Below are 20,283 nucleotides of genomic sequence, written 5' to 3' on the forward strand. Positions count from 1 at the left end.
GAGGCTAGAAGAGAAAGTGCAAATTTAGAGAACTGGAGCTCTGCAACACACCAAGAATTAGAGCTCTTTCTGAAAAACACTTGCTCACATCAAAACATAAGCAGAGGCCGGCGATGTGGCATAGTGGGTAAAGCCTCCACCTGCAATGGCGGCATCCCACATGGGTGCTGGTTCAAGTCCCAGCTGCTCTACTTCCCATTCAGCTCTATGATCATGGCCAAATTCTTAGGCCCCTGCACCCACGTGGGAGACCTGGAAGAAGCTCCTGTTCCCGGCTTCGGATTGGCACAGCTCCAGCAGTTTCGGCCATCTGGGGAGTGAACTAGCAGATGGAAGACCTCTCTCTCTCTGCCTCTGCCTCTGCCTCTCTGTAACTCTGCCTTTCAAAAGAAACAGTCCAATCCAGTCATAAAAGACCTTAGCATTAAAAAAAAAAAAAAAAAAAGCAGACTATATTTAGTCCTCTTCATTTCTTTTCTTGGTTTCCAGCCTGTAACAGCAGTTTACAAGGTTGTAGACAGGCTGTCATTTCTGCTAAGGATGTCTGCTCAAAAGAAAATACACTGAGCTGCTTATGATTAAAAAAAAAAAATTTTTTTTTCATTGTGGCAAAATATATACAACAAAAGTTTACTATGTATTGTCAAGTGTACAGTGCTGTGATATTCAGTATATTCCCACTTTTGTGCAACCATCACCATCATCCATCTGTAGAACTTTTTTATCAACTGTGATATTGCAATATAAAAAATATACATTTGGGCTTTATTCCAGTTCCTTGCACAGAACTCCTAAACCCTTAGAATTACCTGAGTGACAGGGGTGACAGGATGTCTTTGATAATTCATAGTTAGCCCCATGCTAACAAAGTGACTCTTAGTGGCCCCTGCACAGCTTCAGAATGGGGCTCGTTTCCAAAGGAACCAGGCATATGAGTAGAGCACTGGAACTTTCGGCTCTAATGACCCCCAATGTCCAGGGAGGGGAGAAGGACTGGGGACTGGCATAATCACCTACAACCTTGATTTCATCAATCATGTTGGCATAATGAAGCCTCCAGAGAAATCCTAAATGATGGGGTTCAGAACATATTTATATCTTGACAGGGTGTATACCCCAACTCTCAGGTACAGAAGCTCTTGCACGCAAGATCCTGTCCATCCAGCTGGCTGTCTGTATCCTTTATAACAAACTAGTAATAATAAAGTGTTTCTCTGACTTTTCTGAGCCACTGTAGCAAGTAACTGAACGTGATTTTTAGCCAAGTCAGTCACAAATCTCAGAGGCCCAGGGCATGCAACTGGTGGCTAAGATGGTGGTATTAACTTGTAGAGTTCAACACTAACTCCAGGTAGTTAAGAGTCAGAACTGAGCTAAATTTCAGGGAACCCAGTTGGTGTCCAAAGAGTTGACCAATTGGTTGGTGTAGGAGAAAAACACCCACACATTTGAGGTCAGAAATGTTCAATGTCAAAAGCTTTTTATTTCATTATTTCAAACCAAAACTTTGTACCTATTATCTTCCCACCCCCCCCCCACCTCCACCCCACCTTCCCTCAGTCCCTGGTAATCACCATTCTGCTTTCTGTATCTATGAATTTCATTATTGTGGTGGAATCATGTAACATCTGTTCTTTTGTGTCCAGCTTATTCACTATATGTTTTCAATGTTCATCCATGTTTAATATGTATCAAAATTCCATTCCTTTTTAAGGCTGAATAATATTCTGTTGTTTTTCTGTGTATATGTCACATTTTGCTTATTCATCTATTGATTGATATTTCAGCTGCTTCTACTTTTTGACTGATACACATGAAGTCCTTGCTTTCAATTCTCTTGGGTTTATGCCAGAAATGAAATTACTGAATCTTACAGCAATTCTATGTTAAATTTTTTGGGGAATCACCATACTGTTTTTCAAAGTGGCTGCACTATTTTATATTCCCACAAACAATGCCCATGGGTTCCAACTGCTCCATATTCTCATCAGCACTTGTTATTTTCCAAGCTGTTTTTTATTTAATAATCAGCCTAAAGAGCATGACATTGTATCCATTTCTGGATACATTTCTGGATTAGTGCTGTTGAGCATACTTTTATGTTCGTATTTGCTATGTATCTTCTTTGAAGAAATATCTAGCTAAGTTCTTTGTTCATGTTTTATCAGGGTGCTCGCTGTGGCTAAAGGCTGTTTAAAGTGATGCAAAGGAAAGCATTCTCTACAGTCAGATCCAGATCCCTAGTCAGTCACAATTAGGATCTGCCTCTAGATCTCCAGGAAACTAATCATGGAAAAGAGGCTCTGGACAGAGTGAAACTCCGCCAGAGAAAGTTTCCAATTCTGCAGGAACAGAAAGTCTCCATTGTATCACACCTTCTACCTGCTTTCAGCACTGATTGCCCATGTTGTTTTCTCTTGGGCAGACTGCCCTATCACTAAAGCACAGACTTCAGTGACCACACTAGTGGTAGCTGCAACACTACTAACAGTAGCCGACTGGTATGTCCTAACTGCCATTGCTGTGTGTATTGTTTCACCTTACATGTGATATCTCATTTAAAAGTCCTAATCTTCAACTCCAGCAGTTTCATCTTGAATATTGTTAGAAAAGTCATCTTTAAAACACATGTAAAATTATCAACCTCAGTCCCTCCACCAAACATTATTAAGCAGTGTCAAAGAGTCTTAGGCTTAAAAAATGAGGATTTTCTAAATTAAAAAATCATAAATTTGATCTTGAAATCTATAAAATCAAATTATCTTCTCTACTTCAACCAAAGTACATTTTACCTCAAACTAATAAAATTCAAGGACCATTTTTGTGCTCCTTTTTTTTTTTTAAAGATTTATTTATTTATTTCAAAGGCAGAGAGACAGAGAGAGAGATCTTCCAACCACTAGTTCACTCCCCAACTGGCCACAACAGCCAGGCCTGGGTTAGGCAGAAGGCAGGAGCCAGAAGTTTCTTCTGAGTCTACCACATGGGAGCAGGGGCCCAAACACTGGGCTATCATCCTCTGCTGCCTTCCCAGGCACATTAGCAGAGAGCTGGATTAGAAGTGGAGCAGCCAGGACCCAAACCAACACCGCTATGAGATGCTGGCATTACAGGTGGAGGCTTAATCTTCTATGCCATGTGCTGCCACTCTCTTTTGCTTTTTAAAGGCTAACAGTTTGCTTATATTTAGTAAATGTTTTGTTCTAAGGTAATGAAACTTTAAAACAATATTTAGAGCATATGTATCCAAATGAAAGTTATCCTTTTATATACTATGTATTCCTTCAAAAATGTTGACAATGCCAGAAACATTTATTTATGAAACACTTGGGAAATTGTCTTCAGAGACAAATGCTTTACAATCAGCATTTCACTTAATTTTCACAAGCGCAAAGAGAAAAGGGAGCACACGAAGAGTCTGGTGAGTTAAGGAACTTGCCCACCAGTACACTGCCATTAATGCAGACAGCAGATTAGAACCAAGGTCTAGCTAACTCTGCAGAACTGGCTCTCAATCATTTGGCTTACATAACACTACAGTAAAATGGATGTACTTGGACATTCTCACTGCATATTTACTTTTATAAAACAGTAATGCACTGAGGGACGTTAGGTATTGGCACTAGAATGAGCTGAAATCACCCAAGAAAAAAGATGCTCTGCAACAGGCAGAGAAAAACTGTTTCAATTCAATGAAAATCTTACTTTTCAACTCTATCATAGCATTTCCTCTCGAGTTGGGATCTTTGCCCAAAAGCACACTTAAGTTACAATTTCCTGGCAAAGAGCTTTAAAGGAAATGAAGCTGAGATTTTTCTCTTCTTCCTCACACTTAGACTTTAACTTTTATTTTCTCAAGAATTTTTTCCACTTACCATCCACTGGAAATGGATATGATTCTTTTTACAAATTTATCTGAAGTTAAAAAACACTGAGAAATACTCTCTAGCCCTTAAAACACACTATGTTCACTATACTAATTTTTCTAAAATAACAAAGGCAGATAATATATGAAAAATAGCAGATCTGAAAATGCTCTAATACACCTATATCTTACTAAAATAAACAATTTTAAATGATACAGACATTCAGCAGCCTGGCAACTAAGATGCCCACATCCAAATGGAGTACCTGCACTTGATCCCCAGCCCTGGCTCCTGACTCCAGCTTCCTGCCAATGCAGATCCTGGTGACTTAATTAACTGGGTCCCTGCCACCTATGTGAGAAACCAGGTTTGAGTTCCCAGCTCCTTTCTTCAGTCCGTGGCCATGGTGGGTATTTGGGGAGTGAACCAGCAGACAGGAACATATTTCTATTTTTTCTCTCTCTCTTTTACCCTCACTCTCACTCTGGCTCTCTGGCTCTCCCCCTTTCAAATAAAAAAAAATTTTCAAAAACTTTAATAATTTTAAGAAGTGAGCTGGCACTGTGACGTTGTAGGTTAAGCCTCTGCCTGCAGCACCCAGTTTGAGTCCTGGCTGCTCCACCTCCGATCCAGCTCCCTGCTAATAGCCTGGGAAAGCAGTGGAAGATGGCCCAGGTGCTTGTGCCCTTACAACCATGTGGGAGACTCAAAAGAAACTCCTGGCTCCTGGCTTCAGATTGGTCCAGCTCCCTCCATTGCAGCCATTTGGGGAATGAACCAGCAGATGGAAGACCTTTCTCTTTCTCTCTCTCTCTCTCTCTCTCTTTCTCTCACTTTCTCTCTCTCTGTAACTCTGCCTCTCAAATAAATAATCTCTAAAAAATAATAATTTTAAGAAGTAAGCAGACCTACAAGGCTTATAAATTTTCATCCAGCAGATTGCAAAGATTTTTCAATATTTAACAACCACACCTAGACTGAGAATTTAAAAAGGCAATAGAATCTTTAATTGATTAAAAAAAAAAAAAAGAGGAACTCTCGAGGACAATGAAATAACATAAAAGAGGAAACCTTTCAATGAAACTTACCAAAGTATACTCATGGACCTGCCATACAAAAAAAAATCACCATAATTTGTAGCTAAGATAGTAGCTCCACTTAATAATTAAATTTACTTACATATTTTCTTCCTTGTTTATTTGCCTAAACCCCACATTTTCAGTAAAATATGAGAAATCAGCGTATATACCTCACTACTCCTCACCCAAATCCCTAGAATACTAGAATTAACTGCAATACTGTCCAAACATTAACACATGAGTAAAACTAGAACTTGGGGGCTGGCATTGTGGCACAGGGAATAAAGCTCTGCCTACAATGCCAGCATCCCATGTGAGTCCCCATTTGTGCTCCAGCAGCTATATTTCTGATCAACTCCCTGTTGGTGACCAGGGAAAAGCAGCAGAGGATGACCAAAGTGTGTGGATCCCTGTCACCCATGGGGGGAACCTGGAAGGAGCTCCTGCTGGGCCCGCCCTGGCCACTGCAGCCATCTAAGGAGTGAACCCACAGAGGGAAGACCTCCCTCTCTGTGTCTCTCCTTATCTCTCTCTCTCTCTCTCTGTAACTTTGCCTTTCACATCAATAAATAGATCTGTAAGGAAAAAAACTGTAACTTTAAGGACGGTTTAAACAATGACTATTAAAACCTTTATTTTACTCACTGAGCTCTGTACTCTGAATTCTGCTTAATTTTTGGAGACTAAGTAGAGATGGGAGGGGCTGTGGATGTTGTTTGCACAGATGGCGGCTACTCTGCTGGCTTCTTGGTGCTGATTACACAGCAACAGTACACATGAAGTCATTTCTCAGTGCTTCACTGTCGCCCTTTGTAAACAACCCAGGAAGAAACACAAACAGCTCACGATTTGGGCGCATTGTGAAAACAATTTTTGGTTTTTTAAATTGGGATTACTTTTACCTATTTTTGTTTTTAGAAATGAAAATACAAGGTTTAAATCCCAACCATATCTGATAGGAAAAAAAAGTAACTATAAGAAAGATAGGTAGTTTAAATATCTCACCTATGAAAATAAGAACAAACTTTTGTAAATGTGGTGTTCCAATATATGAGCAAGTATAAACACCCTCTGAAACTCCAATTAGCCTTGAAAATAAACGAGTTTAAAACCTAAGTAATACTCCAAAATGACAGACTTTTTTTTTTTTTTTTTTTGGCCTTGGGAATTTCTAGGCTTTTTAAAGTAAAATCTTGATTTTTAAAAAATAATGAATTATTTTCATAGAAACTTTAGGATCTTTGGAAAGATTGGCAGTCTTCTTCTCTCTCACTGTTTAACCATGTTCTTAGTCAAAAAATGACTTTACATAATGTAACTATGAATCTCAAGAGAAACATTATTCTGGTAAACAAAAACTGGCACAAACAAGTGCACTTCAGTCCAGGAGAGAGATAGCTACTGTCAGATGAGATCACTATTTCTAAGATAAGTAGCAGTTGAAAGGAGGACATACCAATGAGAAATGACAGGTAACAGCAAAAGAAGACACCACCAGTGGGATCTCAGCTACAAGAGCAACAAAGTTTCAAACTCACTAAAAGTGCTATGTCTAACTAAAATTCCTATAAAATACCAACAAGTAATCAAGAAAGCAAAAAAACAGTCTCGGAAGGCTGCATTATTTTGAAATGATTTCTATCAAAAGTGGTTCTTTTAAAAGTGTTTTTTAAATGTCTTAAAGTACAATTTTTAAAGTGGTTTACTTCATTTATTTGGAAAACCCACCACGTTGATACACCCTACAATGATGCTAAAGATCCTTTAAAAAATTTTTATTTATTTCAAAGGCAAAGTCAGAGAGAGAGAAGGAGAGACACAGGGAGCTTGCATCTACTGAGTCACTCCCCTAAATGGCTGCAAAGCCAGAACGGAGGCTGGTTGAAATCCAAGAGTTTTCTTCCAGGTCCCTCACATGGATGCAGGGGTCCAAGTACTAAAGCCATCTTCCACTGCATTCCCAGGCCATTAGTAGGAGCTGTCAGTAGAGCAGAAAGTGGAGCAGTCAGGACACAAACCAACACTTGTATGGTATGCCACTGTTGCAGGTGGCAGGCTTTATCTGCAACACCACAGCATCAGCCCCTACAGATCATTTTCTAAGTAAGTAAACAAATAAATGTGTGTGTACATGGATTTCATATAGTAAAACAAACAAATGACCTTGTAAATACTCATATTTATCCATATCTGCATACATAACCTATTTTAAACTATGGGTAAGGGCTACCTCACCAGAGGGAATAAAGAAAAGCCCTAAATAAGAAGTTTATGTAAATTTGGACATGTTTGTCCCTTTGAAATACATCAGAGGGATATAAATAATATAAATCCCCAAAACACAAGTATATAAAGGAATACATATATAAACACACATACATATATACACAAAATAAATAACACTGTAAGTACAGTCCAGTGAAATACAGAAAGTCTGAAAGAAACACATTCATTCATTCAGGTGAGGGTCAAGTGGGCCCTCTTGTCCTTACCAGCAGTCACAAGGGCAGGCCATTTGGTGCTAGTTCCAGCTGGCTGATAAAAACTTAGAGGGCCTAACCAGGCCTAGCCAAAAGTACATCATTTCCAGTAACATGTTGGATTTCTCAACATACAGTTCTATCAGGATAAGACTCTATGTCTGTTTCAGCTTTTCAAATTTTCATTTACTTATTTGTTGGAAAGAAAGAGACATAGAGGCAGAGGTTCCATCCACTGTTTCACTCCCCAAAGGCCAGCAACAGGCAGGGCTTGGCTAAGTCAAGCCAGAAGCCAGGACTCAATCCAGGTCTCCCACATGGAAGGCAAGAACAACTTGAACCATCTCATGCTTCCTCCAGGATGCACATTAGCAGAAAGATGGAGTCAGGACTCAAACCTAGATATTCCAATGTAGGATAACTATCTTTCAAAGTATTGATGCATCACTATTTTGGCAAGCTTCTTTACATCACAAGAGATCTTAAGAATATTAATCAAAACAAACGAATCAAGGGCTAAAAATAAAGAGGGAAAAAAGTCCATCTTCTTAACACTGACCTAGTTTAAATTCTCTTCCATTTTGGTGTAGCAGGTAGAGCAGTGCCAACATCCCATATGGATGCCGGTTCAAGTCCTGGCTCCTCCTGGACTTGGACTTCTGATCCAGCTCTCTGCTATGGCCTGGGAAAGCAGTAGCAGATGGCCCAAATCCTTGGACCACTGCATACATTTAGGGAGTGAACCAGCAGCTAGCTAGCATGCACACTCACTTGGTCTCTCTCTCTCTCATAAACAAATTTTAAAAGCCTTAAATTTCTCTTGGCATTTTATGTTTCTTAATGGATACATTTTTACATACAAGTGTATAAAACAAGGCAGACTGAAATTCTACCTAAAAAATAAGGCATGAAATCTGATCTTACAAATAGTGATATTACTTATCTTGCATTTTTGTTTTCATTTAAGAAAACACCAAGGGGCCAGTGCTATGGCATAGTAGGCTAAGCCTCCGCCTGTGGCACTGGAATCCCATATGAATGCCAGTTCTATTCCCGGCTGGTCCAGCTGGGAAAGCAGCTGGTCTGGGAAAGCAGCAGAAGATGGTCCAAAGTGCTTGAGTCCCTGCACCCAAGTGGGAAACCCAAAAGATGCTCCCAGTCCCAGGTTTCGAATCAGCATGGCTCAGGCCCTTGTGGCCATTTAGAGAAACAGCAGATGGAAGACCTTTCTCTATGTCTCTCCCTCTATCTGTAGCTCTACTTCTCAAAGAAATAAATAAAATCTTTTAAAAACAAAACACAACACTAGGTTATCTGAAACATTAAGAGGTGAGAAAGTGAGGCTGGCTGTCAGGACAATATTGGGTCAAAGGGCAAAGTTACAGAGTGGGATAAAAGTTCATACTAAATAGTCTCAATCTCATAATTTCACTCTATACACACCAAATTTCTGACTTAGTCTGAGAAAACTAAGGTGTGGCAGAGATAAAATCTAGAGAAAGGAGCCCAAGAATGCCAGTGCCATCACGCTTTTTGACAGAATATTCCAGAGTATGAAACAATCAGTTTGAAGAATCAGTTTTCCTATCTATTGTATGAAAAACAAATAGGGTATCATTGCCCAAGTTAGTGTCCTGAAATCATATTTCTCAATAAAAGAAATTAAGGCTTTTTGGAGAAATTATTGATTCCAGCTCTGGGAAGGAAATGGACAAGATGGGCCTCAAATATTTTATCACAGCAGAGAGCAAGGAAGCTATCAAAGACCACTAGGATCATTTTGTCTTCTGATGGAAGCTTCAAAGACAGGACCAGAATTATAATGGATTAAAATCCAATGAATATGTTCAAATCCCTCAGCTCTAAAGGCATTAAAAAAATAAATAAAAGAACTGGTCCCCTTTAGAGGAAAACAGGGAATGCATTCATTATCTTGAAAACTTATAAATAAAAGGAAAGAATCAAGCATTTATCCTGTCTTTATCAGTGATACCACTGGTTAACCAAACAAGATGAGGGGAAGTGACTTAATAAAAACATTCCACTTAATGAATGAAAATAAAATGATGTACTTAGAATTTCACCTCTTTGCAACACCCAATGAACAGAATGAAGCACTAAACACTTACAGCTGCTAACATTACAAAAAAAGAAAATTTGATAATAAGAGATTCCCAGAGTCTTGCCAAACCCCACCTACAACAATGCCTAAGGGACTGAACTTGAGTTTGATACATCCCTGTATCCAGCTGCCCACTTGTAGCAAACACACAGAACAAAGGAACATATTGAAACACATCTTGAGTAAGTAATCACAAAATCCAGAGTATGGGAAGCCACAGTTCCAAAGCAGCCTCGGTTCTTAAACAGGAAAGAGAAAACAGAAGACCAATCTAAAGGTTAAAACTGATAGGGCGTGTGTTTGGCATAGCAATTAATATGCCACTTGGGATGAGCACAACATTCGGGAGTGCCTGGGTTCAAGTCCTATCTCTGCTGCCAGTTCCAGCTTCCTGTTAACGCACACCCTGTGTGGTAGCAGGTGGTGGCTCAAGTGGTTGGGTCCCTGCTGCCCACCGGGGAGACCCAGATTGAGTTCCTGACTCCTGTCTTCAACCTGGTCCAGCCCTGGCTGTTATGGGCATTTGGGGAATGGACCAGCAGATGGGAAATCTATCTCTTTCTCCCTCTCTCTCATGGGAGAATTCTATAAAAACTACATTTTAACCAGCAAGGTTGGGGGCTGGCATGGCACATAAGGTTAAATCACTGCTTGGCAATGGCCAGTATTCCTTATGGGAGCACCATTTAGAGTCCTAGCTGCTCTGCTTCTGATCCAGCTCCCCGCTAATGTGCCTGGGAAGGCAGAGGAAGATGACCCTAGTACCTGGGCCCCTGCCACCCATGCGGGAGACCCAGATGGAGTTCCAGGCTCCTGCTTCAGCCTGGCCCATATTGTGGCATTTAGGAAATGAACCAGCAAACGGAAGGTTTCTTCCTCTGTCTCTCCCTCTCTTTCTGTCCCTTTGCCTTTCAAATAAATAATTTTTTCTTTAAAAATCAGCAAGGCTCACCCAGAGTATCTAGCAATGCACAGTTAGGTTATTACTATAAAGTCAGGATAATGGTTTCTTATGGGGAAAGACCACTGTGATTGGGATGGAACACTTAGAAGGGCCTGACCAGGGGTGTGGCAAAGTTCTATTTCATAACCTGATTGGAGATTACAAAGGTGTCTACCCTACAATAATTCACTAAGGCTTATACTTGTTTTGACTGTTTCATTTTCCAATAAAAGATTTTAAAAAATTGCCAGCACACCTGAGTACTTCAAAATCATTTTGTAACCCAGTTTAAAAAAGAGGTTAAAAAAGTAGTCAGTGTCCATCATTTCTTCCCCACCCACTTCTTTTAGGGAAGCACCCAGTATCATATTAGGGCCCACTTAGATTCACTTTCCTGGGAATGTGAAATTACAAGAAAGAGACTATAAACACCAAATTCTGTTCTTTTAGTCTTCCCTTATCTCCCACACTGCTCAAACTCAAACCGGGGGGGGGGGGGGGGGGGGGGGCAGAATTGATTTTTCTACCTCATTCCTGAGATCTAGTCTATCAGTAAGCCCTTGATGTCTAACTCCAAAACAGAACTTAAATCTGTCCACTCCTTGACTCCACCATCTCTCTAACGATGAAATACTGTAACAGCCCCCAAACTTGTTTCTATGCTTTTATTCTTAACCCTCTACAATATGCTGTACCCAAAGCAATCATAATAATCTTTTAAAAGTATAAATGACTTGGGGCCAGCACTGTAGCACAGTGGGTAAAGCCATTGCCTGCAATGCCAGCATCCCATATGGGCGCCAGTTCAAGTCCTAGCTGCTCCACTTCTGATCCAGTTCTCTGCTATGGCCTGGGAAAGCAGTGGAAGATGGCCCAAGTCCTTGGGCCCCTGTACCCATGTAGGAGACCCAAAAGAAGCTCCTGGCTCCTGGCTTTGGATCAGCCCAACTCCGGACATCTTAGCCATCTGGGGGGTGAACCAGTGGTTGGAAGATCTCTTTCTCTCTCTCTCTCTGCCTCTGCTCTCTGTAGCTCTGCCTTTCAAATAAATAAATCAATCTTTAAAATAATGTATAAATGGGCCGGCGCTGCAGCTCAATAGGCTAATCCTCTGCTTGCAGCGCCGGCACCCCAGGTTCTAGTCCTGGTTGGGGCACCAGTCCTGCTCCTCTTCCAGTCCAGCTTTCTGCTGTGGCCCGGGAGTGCAGTTGAGGATGGCCCAAGTCCTTGGGCCCTGCACCCGCATGGGAGACCAGGAGGAAGCACCTGGCTGCTGGCTTCAGATTGGCACAGCACACCAGCCATAGCGGCCACTTGGGGGTGAACCAACGGAAAGAAGACCTTTCTCTCTCTCTCTCTGTCAAAAAAAAAAAAAAAAAAAATATATATATATATATATATATAAATGACTTAAAACCCTTTAAGTTGCACTGAATGAATTCCAAATTCCTTTTCATGGCCTCCATCACTGAATCCCTGCCCATCTCTCTGACCTTGTAGCTAACCACTCTCTCCCACTCAACACCCAGCCTAGATGGCCTCATTTCAATTCTTCCCATACACTAACTTCTTTCCCCCTCCAAGCTTTCTCATAGCTTTTCCCTCTGCCAGGAGTACTTATCCCTGCTACTCATGGTAATTTTTCAATGTCATGTCTCAACTTAAATATCGCCTTATAAGAGAAGCCTACTCCAACTGCTCCAGTTAAGCAGGTTGCACCATTTTTCTCTATCAGTACACACTACTATACCATAACTCAAGCTCCAAGTAGAGTGTATGTTCTATGATGGCAAAGCTCCTACCTGTTTCATTCACCAATGTACTCAGCATCTGGAAACTGGAAGGCAGTCAATTAACCATTTCTGAATGTATGAGTAAATGAGCAAACAAATGAACCCAAGGTTCCTGGCTTCAGCCTGGTTTAGCTGCAACTGTTCTAAGTATTTGGGGAATGAACCAGCAGATGGATGCACACTCTCTATCTCTCTGGCTTTCAAATAAAAATTTTAAACTGTTGTAAGAAAAATTAAAATTTCTATGAGATAGCATAAATTTTCTCTTTAGAAGAAAAACATAAAAACCTTGGGTGGTTAGAGAGGGTGGAGTTGGCAGGGAGACAGAAACTGAGGTCATCATAATTATAGTTGGATGTTTCCAGTGTACTGGGTCAGTCCACGCCAGAAGGCAAATGAGCCTGTGCCTCGTGGCACACACTTTCCTTGGTAAACTCTATCAGACATTGGTTTGTATTTTCTCATACTTAATTGAGACACATATAAAATGTTCAAAATATAGTAGCTTTAAAATATGCATTTCTGCTTTCTCCTCTTCATCTTCCCTTCCTAGAATCTTAATATGTTTATTGTATATATGGGTTGTTACAGTAACACCATCCTGGCCTCCTTTGACAATGCTTTACCTGTTTTAAGTATCAAGATGCAGATGGAAATGAAATCAGTTTCCTGACTGTCACTAACACACATACACACACACACACACACACACACACATATATATCCCAACAATATTTTTTCAAACTACAGGTTACAACTCATTAATGGTCATGAAAATAACTTGGTGGCTCACAACTAGCATTTTTTAATGAAATAAAACAGGACAGAAATAACATTGGAAAACATCACACATGGTATAGTTCATGAAATGTCAGTTTTATAACTGTACTGAGTCTCAGTATCACTGTTAAAGATCTGTTCGAGGGGCTGGCGCCATAGCTCACTTGGTCAATCCTCCGCCTGCAGCGCCAGCATCCCATATGGGCACCGGTTCCTGTCCTGGCTGCTCCTCTTCTGCTCCAGCTCCCTGATAATGTGCCTGGGAAAAGCAGCAGAAGATGCCCCAAGTGCCTTCAAAGGAAGAGCAACAGAGAGAGGTCTTCCATCTGCTGGTTCACTGCCCACATGGCTGCAATGGCCTGAGCTGGGCCAGGCTAAAGCAGGAGCAAGCAGCTCCATCTGGGCCTCCTGTGTGTGTGGCAGGGGACCAGGCACTCAGGCCACCTTCCATTAGCAAGGAGCAGGATTGGAAATGAAGCAGCCAGGACTCAAACTAGCATTCTGATATGGGAAGCTGAGGTCGCCACAATGCTGGCCCCTAAAAATCGATCTTATGATAATTGATCAACTCATGGTAATATTTGTCCTAATGAAATGACTGTTTCCTTACCTTCACTTTTCATTTTTGTGAACACAGTTTGTCATACTAGCATTCTGACTTCAACTTTACTTCCCCCAACTACCCTTTTACCCAATTAAAAACACCAAACATGGTCACTGAATTTAACTGTAGCCTACATCAAAGAACTCTCCTCATCTGTTTTGAGAGTAAGTCTGCTTCAATAGTTTACTCTCTTGCTATTCTCCCAGTGTTTTGCTCCGAACTATTTGAAAGGCAGAGTTAGAGAGAGAGACAGAGACAAAGATCCTCCATCTACCACTAGTTCATTCCCCAAATGGCTGCATCGGCAGGAGCTGGGCCAGTCCGAAGCCAGGAGCCAGGAGCTCCTTCCAGTTCTCCCAGGCAGGAGCAGGGTCCAAGCACTTGGGCCATCTTCTGCTTTCCCAGGACTTTATCAAGGAGCAGCATCAGGAGTGGAGCAGTCTGGAGTCAAACCAGCACCCACATGGAATACTGGTATTTCAGGCAATGGGTTTACCCACTAAGCCACAGCGCCAGCATCTCCATACAAACTTTTCTTCCAACCAAACTTTATCAATGAATTTTAAAGTTTTTAAGACTTATTTATGGGCCCAGAGCTATGGTGCAGAGGGTCAGAGCCCCAGCCTGAAGTGCTGGCATCCCATATGGGCCCCAGTTCAAGTCCCGGCTATTTCAATTCCAATCCAGCTCTCTGCTATGGTCTGGGAAATCAGTAAAAGTTGGCCCAGGTCCTTGGCCTCTGCGCCCATGTGGGAGAACCAGAAGAAGCTCAGGGCCCCTGGCTTCGGATCAACTCATCTCCAGACGTTGCAGCCATTTGGGGAGTGAAACAGCGGATAGAAGACCTCTCTTTCTCTTTCTCTCTCTCTCTCTCTCTCTCTCTCTCTGCCTCTGCCTCTGCCTCTGCCTCTGCCTCTCTGTAACTATGCCTTTCAAATAAATTAAAAAAAAAAAAGACTTATTTATTTGAGAAATTGAGATGGGTGGGCAGGGGAGTTGAGACAGATAGAGAGCACTATCTACTAGTTCACCCACTAAATGCCAGCAACAGAGGCCAGAGCTGTGGCATACTGGGTTAAGCCACTGCCTGCAGTCCCAGAATCCCATATGCATGCCAGTTCCAGTATCAACTACTCCACTTACAATCCAGCTCCCTGCTAATATGCCTGAGAAGGCAGCAAAAGATGGCACAATTCCTTGCGCCCCTGATCTGGATGAAGCACCTGGATTCTGGCCTCAGCCTGGCCCAGCCCTGGCTGTTGAAGCCATCTGGGGAGTGAAACAGCAGATGGAAGATCTCTGTCTCTGTCTCTGTCTCTCCCTTTCTCTCTGTAACTCTGCCTTTCAAATAAATAAATCTTTAAATAAATAAATGCTAGAAATCAATACAAGTCTCAGAACCCAATTACTTGAGCTATCACTGCTACCTCTCAGGGTCTGCATTAGCAGGAAGCTAAAATCTGGAGCCAAGGTCAGGAATCAAACTCAGGTCCTCCAATGTGGGACACAGACATCTTAACTGGCATCTTAACAGCTAGGCTAAATAACTACCCCTTAAATTGAAATAACACTAATCCTATAGTTTAGTTGAAGAACAAGATATTCTGTCCTCTTTGACAAGTATGAAATATAACTACCCATACTCCCCAACAACCAGAGGTCTTATGCTGTTCACCTCTCTCTCAAAAAGCCCATCTCCCTTCTAGGAATGTTCTATCTGATGAAGAGCCCACAGTCATTTCCCATTCTACCTATCAAACTTTAACTATTCTGTGGTCATTTTTTCCTGATCTGGTGGTTTCCCTACAAAGAAATTTGATCAACTGAACTTAACAAAATGCAAGCAATTAATACCATTTAGTGGATTTCCCTTCCCAGAGATAAATCATTTAATAAGGATGTCTGCAGACCTCTGTGACAGACCTAAATGGAAGTCTGTGGAACATAAGTCAACATTCTGGTACCTCAAGTCAGTGACAAGGGTGACCACATCTACTGCCAAGGCCAGCTGGGGAGAGGAAATCAATGAGTGTTTAACCACACCTTGTCAGGGAGACCAAATCAGTGAAGGAGAGTCTACGAGGTGCCTTACAGAGTCGTGATTTTTAAACCAAGTGCACATTAGAATCTCCAACTCCCAGAGAGGAATGATATTTAAAGAAGCGAATTTCAAAGTCAGGGACAAAGCTGGACCTAACATCCAGGCCTAATACGATGTGCAGGTATATACTAAAAACATACAGATGTGTATGAGAAGGACTAATAGGCACTTCAGACAAATGATTACCCTTTCAGGGATGAAAAGGGAATGCAACTGAGAAGAGATAACACGTATGTATTGGTAATATGCAGATATTTTGGTAGTATTTTATTTCTGAAGCAGTGTAATGATATGTAAATACTCATTAGTCTCCATTATTTTGGCATGTCTATAATTGTGTCATAAAAAGAATATGCATATCAAATTGCATATATTAGGAATGCAGAGAAACTATCAGGCTAGAAGGTACTCAGATACCATACTTTATGAAGCAGGGATTGAAGGAAGAATAAAATAATAGGTTACAGGCAAAAAATAACATGAACTTTTCTAAAGGAAAAAAGTAAACAATTGCAAAGTTGGGATGCCATCGCCTACAACCTAAATATAGCGCAACAGGGAAACAATTCATGAAGACAGATCATCTCAGAGAACAGTAACAGAAGACAGAGTTAGGGAGAGACCAAGTGATGGAGGCCCTGGGTGCTAAGCAGACATGTGTGCTCCTAACCTAAAAACAGAAGAATGACTGAAGTGATGCCAGCAAGATAAACCTGTTCTATGGAGTAAACAGGAGGTTCTTACAGGATAGCAAAGGGGGAAAGGAACATCGGAGTAGGAACCAAGTCTCAGTGTCCAGCCTCTACTCCAGAGCCCTTTCACTGTTAAAGTATTTTTAAAACCACTAGACTACAGGGCCCAGTTAGAAGGCACTACTGCTGCAATTCAAGTCTGTGGGTCATAAAACCCCAAAATGGAGCAGTAATCTTAAAATTGAAAAGCAGTGTGTGAGTGTGCATACATGTGTGTGAATGAATCCACGGGCTTTTTAATGGAACATTTGGTAGGACCTAGTGACAAATTAGATGGATATCAAAAGAGTAGAACTACATGAAATAATCAAAATGCCAAATGAACAGCAACAGTGGCCACATGATCTTGAACATCAGCAACACAGACATGACCATGCGATAGGGTTTGAGCACAGAGGAAGTGCCACTCAAGGCAAAAAGGCTAAACGATAGAGAGATTAAGAAGAGAAGAAGCAAACGGGACCAGGAGTTTACAGACAAACATGATCACAGTCATGGAATGCTAACATTCCATGTTTAGAATAGCTGAATCTCTGTACAGAATGAGAGGACGCACAGCCTTCACAGCCAGTCAGACCCAGGGTTCTGGCCTCTACTCCACTTGATCAAGTTATTTAACTTTTCCGAGCCACATTAATAAGGAAAATATGATTTAACCATAATTAACATTACTCAACACATTATGGAGCTCTATGCTTAGTGCTTTACAACACATGACCCCACGTAATCCACGCAATACATTTTACAGACGAAGAAATTCAGATTTAAAACTAGTAGACTGGTATTGTAGCACTGCTGCCTGTGACACCAGAATCCCATATGGGCACCAGTTCGAGTCACGGCTGCTCTATTTCCAATCCAGCTCCCTGCTAATGTGCCAGAGAAAGCAGCGGAAGATGACCCAAGTACTTGGGACCCTGCACCCACGTGGGAGACCCGGAAGAAGATCTTGCCTCCTGGTTTCTGCCTGGCTTAGTCCCAGCCATTGTGGCCATTTGGAGAGTGAACCAGCAGATGGAAGATCTCTCTGTATCTTCCTTTCTCTCTGTAACTTTGTCTTTCAAATAAATAAAAATAAATCTTTAAAAAATAAAAAAGAGGCCGGTGCCATGGCTCACTTGGCTAATCCTCCGCCTGTGGCACCGGCATCCCATATGAGCGCTGGGTTCTAGTCCCGGCTGTTCCTCTTCCAGGCCAGCTCTCTGCTGTGGCCAGGGAGGGCACTGGTGCCCGCACCCGCCTGGGAGACAAGGCGGAAGCACCTGGCTCCTGGCTTCGGATCAGCACAGCGTTGGCCGTAGCGGCCATTTAGAGAGTGAACCAACAGAAGGAAGACCTTTCTCTGTCTCTCTCTAACTCTGTCAAATAAAAAAAATTTTTCAAAAAATAAAAATAAAAAAGAACATACTAATATACTAAGAAATGGAGCCAGGATTACTATTTCTAACAATCACTAAATAAAAGAACGTATATATAGTCATGAACCTCATGTCTATGACAGATCACATATGAAGATGGTCCCAAAAGATGACATCACCTAGCCATATATCATCCATCACAGCTGTCTCAGTTTAATTAAGTATACTGTATGGTGTTCGCATGACTGTGTAATTGCCTGGTGACACATATCTCAGAACTATCCTTGTCATTAAGCAATGCTTGACTGTATAAATTTCCTAGTGAATATTATGATCTCAAAAATAGTAGCTATATTTTATTACTAGAAGGCAATGATCAAGGGAGTAACACAAATATACACTGTAATTCCTGCATAGCCTTCTTCCCCTGTGGAAACTCTCTCAATGTCCTCATCTATAAACCAGGATTAATGCCTCTAATCCAAATTCTCCACAGGGTTGGTGTGAGGATTAAATATTATGGATAGGAAAACGCCATGAAAAAATCTTGAGATATTTAAATATAAAGGATTCATTTCACGCATCTTTTGCTCTTCAGAAATGCCTTCCTGTATCAAAATAAGTCTCTCTGAAAAGAGCTAAAAATAAGTCTGCTAATGTGCAACCACCACTTTGAAAAGTATAAATCACCATGGCACCACCACCCACACCTCCCCCAGACTCTTCCAGATTGTCTAGTGTCTCTGCAAGGCCACAGATTCTCTTACACCTATAATGCAACCGGCAGAACTGACAGCAGAAATAATCAACAGACAGAGCCGATGCTTCCATTCAAACTCTTTCAAGTTGGCCTCTGGCATGATCTCAGAGGTGTCCCACTTACAGTCCTCCCAACACAGGAAAGAAAAAGGGCCCAATTCTCTCTGTAGTAGCAAAGGGAGTGCCCAGTGAGTACTAGAATACAGACACCCTAGAAAATTCTAGAAAATAATTTATCCGTTACCTTGGGCTCTCCTAGCTGATAGCCCTTTTGAAAAATCCCTCTAGGACACACCCATCCCCATCCCCACCCCCTGCACAGATGGTTTCCAGGCCACACAGGTCTCTAGTCTCACAACTCTCAACAGCTCCCAAAGCTCCCACCTTTTTAATTATTCCACCTTTCATCTAAAGATCTCTAGGCATCAAAGCACATGAACTCTTTAATCGACACAACAGCTCTCCCCAGGAGAGAGAGAAGTGCCCTTATTTTTTATAAATTAAAAAAAAAAAAAAAAAACAAGACTGAGGTTAAATGTGTTATCCAACGTCAATAAGCTGATTCGCTCTTAAGGTGAAAACGCACATTATGAACCTGCATCAATGAATAACCTTGATTTAGCTTCCTAAGATCACTGCAAATACTTAACACATCTACTCTGTACACATACATTGCTAATCTATCAAAGAGCAAATAACGATGAATACCATACCAAAGCATCACTATTTATACATGCAAAAGTCGATGGAGGAGGGTTCTAAGATTTCTACTGTCTTGCCTCCACAAATACTTCTGAACTTGAGGGGGAGGAGGAGGAACACCTGTCAGTGCGGCATACTCACAGTAAGTTTTACAAACTCTGTGGCTATTAATATTTAATTCCTTAACTGTAAATAAACAACCCGCCTTTTCCCAAAAAGGATGGGGGGGGGACAATATTATGAAAAATACTTTGACAAGAGAGCCTACGTGGTTGTAAATAATTGTACATAATTTCCTAGTTTTAGGGCTTCCAGGCTGCGTGAACTCGCCACGAGGGGAAAACCCTGCCCGGCCCCGGAGGTCAGGCCCGGGGGAGCCTGGCGCTGCCCACCCAACTCCCCACGCGCGCCAGGCCCTGCCGGCCCGGGGCGGGCTCCCACTCCCCTCAGGCCCAGTCGCCCCGCGGACAGATGGCGCCGGGCACTCGGACCTGCCTCCCGACCCTCGGCGCGCCAGGCTCGGGTCCCGGCAAGGCGGAGAGAGGGTCGCGGTAGAGCCCGGCCTAGCCGCCTCCGCCCTGCGGCCGCCGCTCCCCTCGGGCTGCCCGCTCCTAGTGCTCGTTACCTCTTGGGCGCCGGCGGCTGCTCCATGGCGGCCGGGGGCAGAAACAGGGACCCGATGGACCGCGAAGGCCAGAGGCAGGAATGGAGCCGGGGTGCCGGCAGACCGAGCCCCAGGGAACCACAGAGAAAAACTCCGGGAACTCGGACCAACTTTCCCGTAACTCCACGGCGGATCTCCCTCCCGCTCCGGAGCGCGGCTCCTCCCGGCCCGCCCCGCCCCTCGGCCGCCGGCAGCGGCCCTGAGACGGCGGGTAGAGCCCAGCGCCCTGGGTGGGCGGAGCCGGCCGCGGCCAGGCGGGGGTGGGCGGAGCCTGGCCCTG

At 42.4% G+C, this 20,283-nt stretch overlaps 1 protein-coding gene across 1 annotated transcript in view; it reads right to left on the reverse strand.

Moving 5' to 3' along the window:
* Positions 1 to 20,250, reverse strand: part of STK3 (serine/threonine kinase 3) — a 322,864-nt gene extending 302,614 nt beyond the window's left edge. The window contains exon 1 of the mRNA XM_008255787.4: positions 19,965 to 20,250. Coding sequence (XP_008254009.3) covers positions 19,965 to 19,990 — 26 coding nt within the window. The 5' untranslated portion in view covers positions 19,991 to 20,250. The remainder of the gene's footprint in view (positions 1 to 19,964) is intronic.
* Positions 20,251 to 20,283: the final 33 nt, after the last annotated feature.

The sequence above is a fragment of the Oryctolagus cuniculus genome, chromosome 6, assembly GCF_964237555.1.
Source record: "Oryctolagus cuniculus chromosome 6, mOryCun1.1, whole genome shotgun sequence".
In the NCBI taxonomy this organism is placed as follows: Eukaryota; Metazoa; Chordata; class Mammalia; order Lagomorpha; family Leporidae; genus Oryctolagus; species Oryctolagus cuniculus.